The sequence below is a fragment of the Rutidosis leptorrhynchoides genome, chromosome 9 (assembly GCF_046630445.1).
Source record: "Rutidosis leptorrhynchoides isolate AG116_Rl617_1_P2 chromosome 9, CSIRO_AGI_Rlap_v1, whole genome shotgun sequence".
Classification (NCBI taxonomy): Eukaryota; Viridiplantae; Streptophyta; class Magnoliopsida; order Asterales; family Asteraceae; genus Rutidosis; species Rutidosis leptorrhynchoides.
In genome coordinates this window covers 281,536,507-281,549,702 of record NC_092341.1, presented here as the reverse complement: position 1 = coordinate 281,549,702, position 13,196 = coordinate 281,536,507, and the positions used below count along the sequence as shown (strand labels likewise).

Sequence of the window (13,196 nt, the reverse complement as noted above, 5' to 3'; positions counted from 1 at the left end):
TTGTGGTGTCACTACTCACTAGTAAAGATGCCATTTCCCTTTCTCTCTTCATTGATTCTTGCTAAATTTAGCATCAATGTCTCCTTTTGTGTCTCCTTGCATTTCTTTACTATCACAATCTTGAAAAAACTAGTCCTTTACAAAACTAATGTACGGTCAGTCGGTCGATGACGAATATTACTTATTAGTAACTACGGAAAGTCAGCCGGTCAGTCGATCCATGACAAATGAAGCATAACATGAACGTGAAAAATCTTCTCAAACGTATTTTGAAATTAACATAAAATTCTTAGTCAACAAAAGTTTGACTCTGCTAATGAATCAAACAACATGATCCCAAATCAGTACACAATTAACCACTTTCGACAACCATGGATTTAGTACAAGCCGGTATGTCGAACCCCAAAATCTGAGATGGAGTCCTAGATGTAGACTTACTATGCTAATGAAGTGCATTATTTTTAGACAATTACATTTGCAAATGATCAATAAAGTAAACATATACTGTTATTTAATCAATAATTAAAAAAGGCTGTTCGAGCTGTCCGGAAGGCGAATAACCTGACTTCATACTCTGTTTATTACCCATTTTTAAATAGTGATAAACATAATACATGATGATTAAAGGTTATCCAGATGTAAACACTGGTCTCAAGATTCATTGATTAAATCTCAACAGTGAATACTAATATTTTATTAGGTAAAAAGTTCTGAACACAGAGCATATTGGTTTTGTAGATTTAATATAAGTTTTGAAGATGAGCTGTCCTCTCTGTATCTCATTATATTTTACTTAACTCCATCTCACATGGCCTTCTCACTTGTTGTCATAAATCTTACCTAATATTCCACCATCTTCTCCTAAAAATACAACCAACAAAACAATGTCATTAGATTCTTACTCTGAAAAACATACACCATGAACACAAAAAACATGATCCTAAACCACCACTATTCCTTCCTAATCCTTCATGTTTTACTTCTTGTTAATCAATCTTTAGGGTTAACAACAGATGGTGTTTTATTACTTTCTTTTAAATATTCAGTTATAACTGATCCATTTGGTGTTTTAGATAACTGGAATTATTCAGATGAGTCACCATGTTCATGGTACGGCGTCGTTTGCAACAGTATTGCAAACGACCAGTACCGTGTTACTGAACTTTCATTACCTAATGCCAAACTCATTGCTTCCATTCCCGCCAATATTGGTTTGATTCAACACCTTACTAAACTCGATTTATCGAATAATTCGATTAAAGGGTCGATCCCTTTATCGTTATACAACTCTTCAGAGCTTAAAGTTCTCGACTTTTCGAATAATTTGTTATCCGGTGAGCTAAAGGAGTCAGTTATACGGTTGATAAATCTTCAATCTTTTAACGTCTCCGGTAACTCATTAACCGGAAATGTACCAATTAACCTCGGTAGTTTAACCAACTTAACGTCCGTTTCTTTGAAAAATAACTTTCTTCACGGAAGCGTTCCAACCGGGTTCAATTCGGTTCAATTTATCGATCTTTCATCGAATTTAATCAACGGTTCGTTACCGAAAGATTTTGGAAACGGTGATCTTGTTTATTTCAACGTTTCACACAATAATATCACCGGCGTTATCCCACCGGAGTTCAGTAACAAAATCCCAACAAATGCAACTATTGATCTATCGTTTAATAATCTGACTGGGCCGATACCGGAATCGAGTGTTTTCTTCAATCAAGATCAACGGTCGTTCGCCGGAAACGATCAACTTTGCGGTAAACCGTTGATCAAATTATGTCCAATCCCTTCATCAGCTTCAACACCGCCTAACGATTCATCACCGACGACATCACCACCGGCCATAGCCGCGATTCCGAAAACCGCTCGGTCAGACAATTCGTCGAACACCTCGAGGGCGTCTAAATCCGGGTTTACGAAAACAAAAATAGTCGGTATCGTACTCGGAGATATTGCGGTTGTTGCAGTTCTCGCCGTCATTTTTATCTTCATTTTAAAACGACGAAAAAAGGTCGGAGCTGGAGCTCAAAACACGAATCAAAAACAAGAAAAGGTAATCAACAAGGAATTTGATTGGGCGTCATCTTCGGAGGAACAAGAACATAAACGGTTACGTTTGTTGCCATGTTTAGTTAGCAAAAAGGTAAGCGAAGAAGAAACATCGTCAAACGAAAGTATAGAGACCGAGGATGACGTGGCACCGGTGGTTCTGCAAAATGCTAAAAATAATAACGAAAAAGGTGAGTTAGTGACGGTTGATGGTGGTGAAATTGAGCTGGAATTAGAAACGTTGTTAAAAGCGTCGGCGTATATTTTGGGTGCAACCGGGTCAAGTATTATTTACAAAGCGGTATTGGAAGATGGTTCTGCATTGGCGGTTAGACGGATCGGGGAAAGCGGGTTGGAGCGGTTTAGGGATTTTGAGAATCAAGTTCGGGTTATTGCGAAACTGGTTCACCCGAATTTGGTTCGGATCCGTGGGTTTTATTGGGGCGCGGATGAAAAGCTTGTTATTTACGATTACGTTCCTCATGGCAGTTTAGCAAATTCACGTTATCGTAAGTTTTATAAATTTTCAACTTTTAATTTTAGTTGTTCTTGTGCTCATTTTTTGTTTAATATTTTAGTAAACATTTCTAGAAATGTTAGAAGATATATTGCATGAGATTGTGTTTTGACAACTAATCTTACGTTTTTTAAAATGTTGTTCCAGATAAGTTATCAAAACTATGTGTTCTTTGTAGAAGAAACATATGCATGTGTCAATATATAGCTAATAATTCTGATAATTGCATATATTCAAAATTCGTTATGTGCATTTTAAAGTGTGCCGTATAAACACCTATATATTACTAAAAGCTTACAATAATAACCATTAAGGTTTGACTCAGTAGCTACCGAGTTGTCCAATGAAGTATATATCACTAAGTTCAATTCTTGGTTATGCCAAATTGTTTAAAAAATGAGTGTGACTAGATGGTGCGATTAATGCGTAATTCACCCGGTATCAGGTCTCGCGGTCGAAAAGTTTAATCATCCGAGGTTTTACCTTCTATGTGGGAGCCAATGAACTCGTTCATAGAAGGGTTTCCTCACTTACCAAAAAAAAAACCTTACAATAAATAAAAAAATCATTAAAAAAAAAAAAAAAAAAAAAAAATTCTCAAATCGTACCCTAAGTTTCAAGATTTTGTGTTTGTATTTGATACGTAAGGTGCATATAGTGTTAAGAGTTGCCTAAGTTAGGGTGTGAGATTTTAGTATTTTTAATTATTGATTTATTATTGATTATCATATTTAGCAAAAGAGGAAAATAGAGAATTGGATCCAATGGTAGATCTTGTTAAGTAAATAAATGAACAAAATTTAGCGAAAAGTATCAGAGGAAAAAGATTTATTCGTTTCCATTTTCTGACAACATCTCTATTCACAAAATTACACTAAAAGGCGTACATAGTACTAGATTTGATTAATGAATAGATAAAGTTTATATTATTACTCATTTAACCGATGTTGGCCCTCATATGTTGAATACAGTTATATTACTATTATACTTCACTGACATGAAAATTTGTATTTTGTATTATTTACAAAAACATTTAGGCAAACTTTTGTCATGCAACATGATTTTATATGACCGTAATGAAGTACCAAATATAGTACGGAGCAATTAGATAAGCATGCAGTAATTGCATATGCAAACGCACATGCGCAGATTAGCAATACAATATCACTGTTGACTAAAGTGAGCTGGCGGTTGATGGTGGAGTGGTTGAACTGATCAAGCTTATGATAAATGCACAAAGTCGTATACTACAAGTCAACTGTCACGTATCGTTTTATCTCTTACCTCATCGAGCATGCTATAGCAAATTGACTTGACCTAAAATTGTTTTAATTGTATATCATGATTTGCACACTATAGTGGTCATACTGAATGAAAATGACACATCTATGTACATGTCTTGTATATTTTTGGCTTTTAAATCATTTGGTTGATATTGACTTGCACATTGTGCAGGAAAAGTTGGATCTTCGCCTTGTCCGTTACCGTGGGATGTAAGGCTTAGGATAGCGAAAGGCACAGCTCGAGGACTAATGTACATTCACGACAAAAAACAAGTACATGGAAATCTGAAGCCCAGTAATATCCTGTTAGGCTCCGATATGGAGCCTAAAATAGGAGATTTTGGGCTTGAGAGATTAGTAGTGGGCGAAAACAGTTGTAAAGTCGGAAGTTCATCTCGGCATTTTGGTAGCAAGAGGTCAACTGCGTCCCGAGATAGTTTTCAAGATGTTCCACTTGGGTCAAACCCTAGTCCGAGTCCTAGTGCAATGAGTTGCATATCGCCGTATTATGCACCTGAATCACTTAGAAGCATTAAGCCGAATGCAAAGTGGGATGTGTTTTCGTACGGTGTAGTGTTGTTAGAACTTTTAACGGGAAAGGTGATCACGTCGGACGAGTTTGGGCCTGCTAGTATGACGTGGAGTTCTCCGTTGACGGATGAAGAGAAAAATAAGGTGGTAAGAATGGCTGATGTGGCAATTCGAGGTGACATGGAAGGGAAAGAAGAAGCATTGTTTGCAATATTAAAATTAGCTTATAATTGTTTATCTCCTATACCACAAAAGAGACCGCACATGAAAGAGGTCCTTCATGGCCTAGACAAGTTCTCTTCAGTTTCTTCTTCATACTATTATGGTCACATATAATTTATTATTAAAAATAACAAATAGTAGTTTAATTTTCTACAGAGATGTGTATTTATGATGAAAATGGAAGGGTAGGTGTTGATTGTTTATTAATAGTACGTGATAGTATTGATTGCAATTTGTTTTAGAAGTAGGATTTCATTTTCCTCTAATTTGTTATCATTATTATAACACTAGTTTCACCAAATTTTCTCATTGGGTCCCCACACCAATAATTCAGTCTCTTAAGAGTTAAGACCACTCTCAATCATGACGCCTCAATGCCACATCAGCTTTCTCTCTCCTCCCTTTTTACCACTTCCTCCCATAACACTCCGAGGACACACCATTACCAACCATGACATACTCTCTCCTCATTACATACCCCACAAAATTAATTAAATAAATTAAGGTACAAGTTTATTTGCTTATGTACAAGTAATTATTGCACATATACATGAAGAAAGAGAAAGAAATCCGTCCTGACATATGTTTGGTGAAGAAATGAATCAGGGCGAAGTCATTAAGGGCTTGTGAGGGTATGGACAATGCCAATGGAGCCCTCGAGGAAATGGGTGGATGACATGGGTGAGGGCAGTGGGTTGGGAGTGGTCTAACAATATACTGTATTAGACCATTCCCACCGGTAAGCCCTCGGAGGTGTCATCAACAACTTCATCGGAGGGCGCCGATGGCATTGTGCCAGCCCTCGGCCGCCCTCTGAGGACAAACCCCAACTCGCCCTCGAATTCTTCATCCATAAGCATAAGTGAGCACGAGTTTTCTTCCCTTTTTTCCTTCTTTTGTACTTTTATTTTATTATTTTCATTATTTTGATAGTTTGTTATGTTAAAATGGAGTTTAAAAATGGAGGTATGAAAATGGTGTGGAGGAAAGAAGAAGAAGAAGAAGTTGTGGTGTTGGTTGTGGACACGTCTTTTTTTTTATTATTATTATTTAAGAAGTGGTAGGTTCTATACTATAATTATATATTTAAATTTAATTTTTATTTAACTTAATAATTAATAAATTAAATACCATTAAAAATACTAATAAAGAAAATATCATAGTAATAGTTAATAATGATAGCGAAAATAATACTAATGAAAATAATACTAATGAAAATAATAATAATAATAATAATAATAATAATAATAATAATAATAATAATAATAATAATAATAATAATAATAATAATAATAATAATAATATAATAATAATAATAACGAAAATAATAATAATAATAATAATAATAATAATAATAATAATAATAATAATAATAATAAGATAAAATATTAATAAAATTTGAGGAAGTATGTCATGGTTGGCAATGGTGTGTTATGGGCGTGTTATGGGATGAAGTGGTGAGAAAGGAGGAGAGAGAAAACTGATGTGGCGCTGAGGAATGTCCATGACAGCGTCATAGTTGGGACTGGTCTTATAGTTTTGTACTTGCTCCATAATAATACCAAATTCAGTTATGATTAGTTAAATATCTAATCAAGAAATAATTTACCAAGAGTAAGCATATTACTCTAAATACATGTTGTTTAGTTGAGTTGTGGCTAGCATATTGACCTTCATTCAAATAATGATCTGCTGAGAGGGATGGCTACAAGGATGACAATTGATCGAATATGGATTGACTGATGTTGTATTTATATTTATGTAGCTTTTTATTCATATTCATATCATATCTATATTCATTTAATTTCAGTTCATCAATTCATATCTATATTAACTATATTAAGCGGGTTAATAGATATCTATTAAATATTAAAAAATATGTTATAATATTTTTAATTTGCGATGAAAACAAAAATATAATATAGCAAAAATAAATAGAACTGACATAACTAAAATCTATCAAGAAGAATATGTAAACTATGTTGAAGATAGAAAACAAGATAACAAGATTTTTGAATATGTAATTTGTATGTTTATTATGTTAGATATATACGTATTTTGTTGTAATATATCATAGTTATTTCATTATAAAAATTGAAAGCAAAATGTAAATCTAACGGTAAATGTATTTGTAATAGTAAACAGATATCTATATTTAAGTATTTGTATATGTACTTCGTGCATTGATGGATATATCCATGGATGAAACTTTTCATCCATATCCATATTCATTTAGGTTCATTTATATCCGTATCTATATCCATTCAGGTTCATCCATATTCATCACGAAGCGGGTGGATCGGGTGAATATCCATCAGATCGGGGGGCCATTGTCATGCATAGATGGTGGGTCATTGGGTCAAAAAAATATAATTATAAGTTTGTTATGAGATTGCTCTCAACTACCACACAATTTTCATTCATCATAGACTATTACGTCAATATCACATCAACATTCAGGTATCTTCAAGCCAAAATCCCATTTAATCTTTCCACCAGTACCACAATCTCTCCTATCACATCTGATGCAACTCACACTAGCCCACCCTTACTGGTGTGTATAAGGTAGGAGTCTTACAAGCATGTGGTTCTCACCGGTCATTTATTCAATGACACGGTTGCAGACTGGAGGATCAGTTTTAATATTTATATATAGTTAGGGCTCAAACTATATGCTACATACTCGCTTGTTATAACCAGTAAGTAATAAGTATAACCTGAGATCGTTCTTTGAATGTCATTATGACAAGAAACAAAGATGGTGTTTCTATTAAGTGAACCTTTAGGAGAAAGCCATAAATAGATAAGATTGTGGTTTTGTTGTAGGTTTTCTAGTTTTAAATGATAAAGTAAATAAAGATAGATACGTTTATTTGGAATGACTCGATCAAGTAATAAGAATTAGGACTTTCAGTGTTGTCAATTTCTTTGTTCAAAGTAAACACTAATCTCCTATCTACCCTGATATTCACTGAAAATTAGGTTATCGTGATACTATTCGAAATAGAATATCCTACCCCCAATGTTGCTCCTAACTGGAACCAAACGGCATTTCTTGGATTAAACTTAGGCTAATGCATAAGGTGATATACTGAATAACAGATTTGGCTTTTCTTAAATTTAAACAAGGGCGATCTTCTAACTTAAAAGCACTTCAGTATCAATGACTAGTGGTTTCTAGTCTTAAACTTAATTGGCGGAAACCTATTGATATTATAAAAGACTATGATATCTCTCTTCTACAAAACAATTATCAACCCTCGGATCATATGACAATATCTCTAGGATATGCTTCTGACGCAGACCATGTCTTTCAGTAAATTATAATACCTAAGCACTAAATCTTACGTTGACCACGACCTCTATTGGAAAATCCACTATGAGCTTTGGACGACCTATACAATATATAAATATCTACTCGTAGTTTTTAAATCCTTATCGTGGCGTTTAACACAAATAACTACTTAACCCTACTAGAATTGATTAGGTTCTAATAACATGTTATAGCCACGAAGATAACTGGGAAGGGTAATCCGTAAACTAAATATCGACAATCAATCAAACTGAGGAATTTATAATCTATGATTCCTATTATTATAGCATGTATAATTTAATTATTAAAGATAAAGTGTTCAATAAACAGTATAATAGCATACAGACATCGCAGTAAAATCTTAATCTAACAATAATATTATAACTGTAAAAAACAAAAATAATAAAACGTAGATAAAGGAAAGAAATCACTGGATATACTGAATAAGTCTGACTACTACAATTGTTGACACCTTCCGTATAACACTTCTAGCTATTACAACTCTGTACGTTCACCTCTAGATAAAATATAACGCTTCCTAAACGTGTAATGCTTAATACCGTAACTCGCTAATTAATCATGAAGGATTAAGTGAAATTAAATATTTGAAGTATGAAAGAAGTATGTTGAAAATGGTAAATGGTGGGGGTATTTATAGATTTTAAAGTCTTCATAATTTCACACCAAGTCCCTCCTGATATTTACTAGCCGAGACCCTCATCCCAACATCAGTGCAACTCTCGGGCTAGAAACAAAAATAAAAATGGAAACATTAGAAGAAATCGACCGATATAATGCTCAAAGCCCTCAGTACCAATACATGTAGGTATCGGTTTTTTGGTACGGCCTCGGTCCCGATACCCCTGACCCTCAGTTTTCCTTTAAGCCCTCGGTCCCGACACCCTCCATTGGTGTCTGTCCAGAGGCTTGTTTCCTCCCCAACGGTTGGTACGCCAAGTCCGGTCCTGACACCCTACAAAGGTGTCATTTCTGGTACCTATAATGGTGGTGTCGGTCGGCTTTATTCCTCAGTGCTTGTTCTGGAGTGTGTTCTTTCGATCATTCACAATTTTTGCTATGTTTTCTTCGTTATAAACCCATTTTCTCTTATTCTTGCGCCATTGGATTCGCTTTAACGATATAAAAAAAAAAGAAAATAAAAGGTAATTTTTAGGCTTTTTATTCGATAACGTATTTAAATTGAGTAGTATAACGCGGTTAAAAACATGACTTTTAGCACGTTATCAACATCTAATCCAAAAACAGCATTAGCCAATCTCAACTAGAACCAAGGTATGGCCAATGAGTATAGGGGATTAATTGATAATAAAACATGGATACTTGTGCCTAGTCTTTCAAATATGCGGGTAATTTGCTCAATGTGGATTTTTTTGCACAAAACTAATTCCGATGGAAAGTTTGAAAGGTACAAGGCACGCCTAGTTAGTGATCGAGGAACCTAACTCCATGAGACCATCTTTGAAAGATCTCCATTACCCTTCAATCTCTAATGATGAAGCTACAATGTTAGAAAGACCGATTGTATAAGATGAAATACATGAAGCGATTAACTATTGTGATACTACGAAGGCCCCAGGGCCCGACGGATTTAACATGAGATTTTTTTAAAAAGTTTGGGATGTCATTAAAGGAGATTTAGTAAAAGCAGTCACGTGGTTTTGGGATACGGGTGAAAATTCAAGAGGATGCAACGCTTCGTTCGTAACTCTAGTACCAAAAAACAAAACCTACCCCTTAGGTCTTGGTGATTACCGGCCGATTAGTTTTATAGGGAGTTACTATAAAATCATCTCGAAAATTCTCTAAAATAGAATTAGGAAGGTTTTGCCAAGATTGGTAGGAGCGGAACAAAGTGCATTTTTAAAAGATTGATACATTTTGGATGGGGTTTTAGTAACAAATGAAACTGTTGATATTTTAAAAGCTAATCGCAAATAGGGTATTATCTTTAAAGTAGACTTTGAAAAGGCGTTCGATGGCCTTAATTGGTGCTATCTTTTTTGATGTAATGAAAAATATGGGTTTCAGGTGCAAATGGATAAAATGGATTGCTTCGTGTCTTAAATCGACCTCGGTATCCATCTTGGTTAATGGGTCTCCTACAAACGAGTTTTCTCTGGGTAGGGGTGTCCGACAAGGGGACCCCCTTTCTCCCTTTATCTTCATTATTGCGGCGGGGTGTCTAAACATATTAACCAAAGCGGCTATAGAAAAAAATCTTTTCAAAGGAGTAGAAGTCGGTGATGATAAGGTGTTAGTCTCGCACCTTCAATATGTAGCGACCCGACAAAATCGTCATTGACGGCGCCGCTAACTTAGGTCCCGTTACGTGGTCGTAGTCCCTATATGAGACTCATTTGACCAAAATTATGTCGCATTCATTTGAAATGTACAAAACTTACAAAGTTTAGTTTACCAAACGGTTCGACAACAAGTTTAAGTTTACAAAAGTTGTAAAGTATAAATGAAATAACTTGCGACATAATATAAGTTGAAAGTCACGGTTTGCTATAAATAGCGTAAGTATGTAAACAGCATGTTTGAATCCAAAGGTGCTATCACTAGCGTATGCATGTATGTATCCTTGACCCCAAGCAAGAAATCAGAGTGTATGCATGTATGCTCGACTCCAAGCAAGTATGAGTGTACGCGGAAGCATGTATCAAATAGCCAAGTATGAACCTGAGAAACATATAGAAAACTGTCAACGAAAAACGTTGGTGAAATCATAGGTGTTTGTAAACGTTGTTTTTGAACCACAAGATTTTGTATTTCCATAACGTTGATTATCTAAATCGTTTGCATTCCAAAAGTATTGTTCGCGAGCACCCAATTATCAAGACTTAACGTTTCCTTCCATAGAACCCCATCACAATAGTGTTAGAACATACACTGTTTCTCGAAAATATATTTCATCCGTAGACGGTAGCGAACCGTCCGTAATGAGGGTTTGTCAAACCCGTATGGCCACACAATATAAGTTCTCGCTTACACCCTGCAAGTGTAACTAATGATAATCGAATTGAGGATTTTTGTTCTAACTCGCTGTGGAATGTTTGTTTCCTTGTACTTGTGTTCAAAGTATAAAAGTATGCAGTATAAAACTGTATATGTTTCTCATCCCATAATTTAAAAGTATAAAAGTTGTTGAAAGATGGGACTATGATCTCACCTCGAGTGCACGAGTATAAATGTACTTCACAAAGTAAACGTGTGCATGAATGTTGCTTAGCCTTGACCTAAACAAGTAAGTTGTATCAATTAACCGGTTACGACACAAGGTCGGGCGAAATGTGTTCAATTAGTCCTATGGCTCATTACGACTCGATTATATAGCATGTGAATCACGTTGTCAAGTTTCATGCAAGAATCAAGTATAAAATAAGATTAGAACGATTGTATAAGTGTTTTGTTAAGTTTGACTAAAAGTCAAACTTGGTCAAAGTCAACGAAAAAGTCAACATGTTCGGGTCGGGTCCCGAACTATTTTTCTGAGGTTTTTAATCATATATGAGCATGTTAGAACAAGTTTCATGTGAATCGGAGGTCCGTAGTATGCCAAACATTTTTCGTATTTTGGACATGGAGGTCAGAACCTGACCACGGCATATGCCGCGCCGCGGCCAGAGGTGTCGCGCCGCGACATTAGGCGTGGCCTGGTACCTGGTCAGTTTCAAATGTTCAAGTCTTGGTCAAAACTTCAAACAACCATAAAACGCAAACCGTAAACAACTAGAAGGCGTATCTTATACCGTTGGAAAGCTCTTTTGACAAGGAACACAACTAAATATGTATCATCAATCAAAAACATCATTTTCAACAACCGATTTCTCGTCAAGTGATCAATAAAAGTCTACTTTCAAATTTTCAAGTTCATCAAATGCATTTTGAGTTTCGGGAATCCAATTCTCACATGTGATATGCTGTTTTGAAGGTAATGAGGCATACATTACAACTAAACACTAACAATTAACATTCCATGGCATTCAAGCATCCAAAAATTCATGTCAAGAACCATCAAACCCTAGTCAAACATCTCAAAATCAATAATCATGCTTTTGAAGTTTTCTTAATCAACCTACGCATCAAAACGAAGCTAGTGATACTAGTAACACAATTAAAACATGAACTTTAACAATCAAACAACATTTAATCTTCCAAAATGCAAGATTAAGCAAACCCATTTCAATTGTTCATACTAGTTACTCAAAACAACAAATCGAGCAAGTAAATCATATATTCATGCTAGACACGAGCCATAGACACTAACTAACACCATTTCAAATCAAAAACACGAATTTAGAGAAAATCTAGAGTTTTAGAAATGTTACCCAAACGAGATGAAATTGGTACCAAAATGTAGAGGATGAAGAGAGGATCACAAAAATGTAATTTGTTTTGATGTTTGCTTCTCCAATCGGATTTAGATGATGAATTTGTGAGTTGGGTGTTTATGGTTCAAAAATAGAAGAGAGAAAGGAGGTAGAAGGAGAAGGGGAAAAATGAATGGATGAGATGGGGAGGTGGTGACTAGTCACCAAACATTTGGCCAAATGCCAAGATTAGTCCCTCAAGTTTGTTGTCGGGTGCGGGAATTAACCAAACGAATATTTTAAAAATGCTCGAGTAAACGAGTGATGTTATAATTAAATAACGGGAAAAATTAAGAACGTTGGTCAACGAAAACTACGAATTTAAATAACGAAAGGTATTATTTAGATAAAAAGATAGTGTTAAAAATAAATTTAACGGAAAAACGCGGGATGTTACATTACCTACACCTTAAAAGAAATTTCGTCCCGAAATTTAGTTGAAAGTAGTAGTCGTTGTTCCTTCATCGAGATCGTGCGTTGCCCATTCTACGGATAAGTGAAAGTACTTCATCGGGCATTTCAACGAACTTTGACAGTCGGGGTTTTACGTTGTTTTAGAGTTTGGTTTCATGATTCAAAATTTCAACCGGTTCTCCTAGGAAGGAAAGTTTGTCATCGATAGTAGGTTCGTCGAAGAGGGTAACAAGTCCTGGTTTCGCAAGGCACGTCTTTAAGTTTGATACGTAGAATGTGGGATGTACGGAGACTCGAATGAGTTGAAAAATCTAACGGTTAGTAACGGGTCCGAAACGCCCCAGGATTTTAAAAGGTTTTGTGTATCGCGGATTTAGCTTCCTACGTTTCCCGAAACGGATTGCACCTTCCTAAGGTGCGACTTTTAACGTTACGCGGTTACCCACTTGGAATTCGAGAGGTCCACGTCTAAC

At 35.4% G+C, this 13,196-nt stretch overlaps 1 protein-coding gene across 1 annotated transcript; it reads left to right on the top strand.

Annotated features, from left to right (window-relative positions):
• The first annotated feature begins 816 nt into the window (after positions 1-816).
• Positions 817-4,797, top strand: LOC139866377 (probable LRR receptor-like serine/threonine-protein kinase At4g37250). Its single transcript, XM_071854605.1, has 2 exons — positions 817-2,558; positions 4,022-4,797. Exons 1-2 carry the CDS (start codon positions 920-922, stop codon positions 4,714-4,716), a joined length of 2,334 nt encoding a protein of 777 aa, XP_071710706.1. The 5' UTR covers positions 817-919; the 3' UTR covers positions 4,717-4,797.
• The last annotated feature ends 8,399 nt before the right edge of the window (positions 4,798-13,196 follow it).

What these genes read in the sequence shown, in the direction of transcription:
- LOC139866377 (XM_071854605.1), top strand. Translation starts at nt 920, where the DNA reads ATGAACACAAAAAACATGATCCTAAACCACCACTATTCCTTCCTAATC. An exon ending in TTTAGCAAATTCACGTTATC is followed by an intron (nt 2,559 to 4,021) that starts GTAAGTTTTATA and finishes CACATTGTGCAG; the next exon opens with GAAAAGTTGGATCTTCGCCT.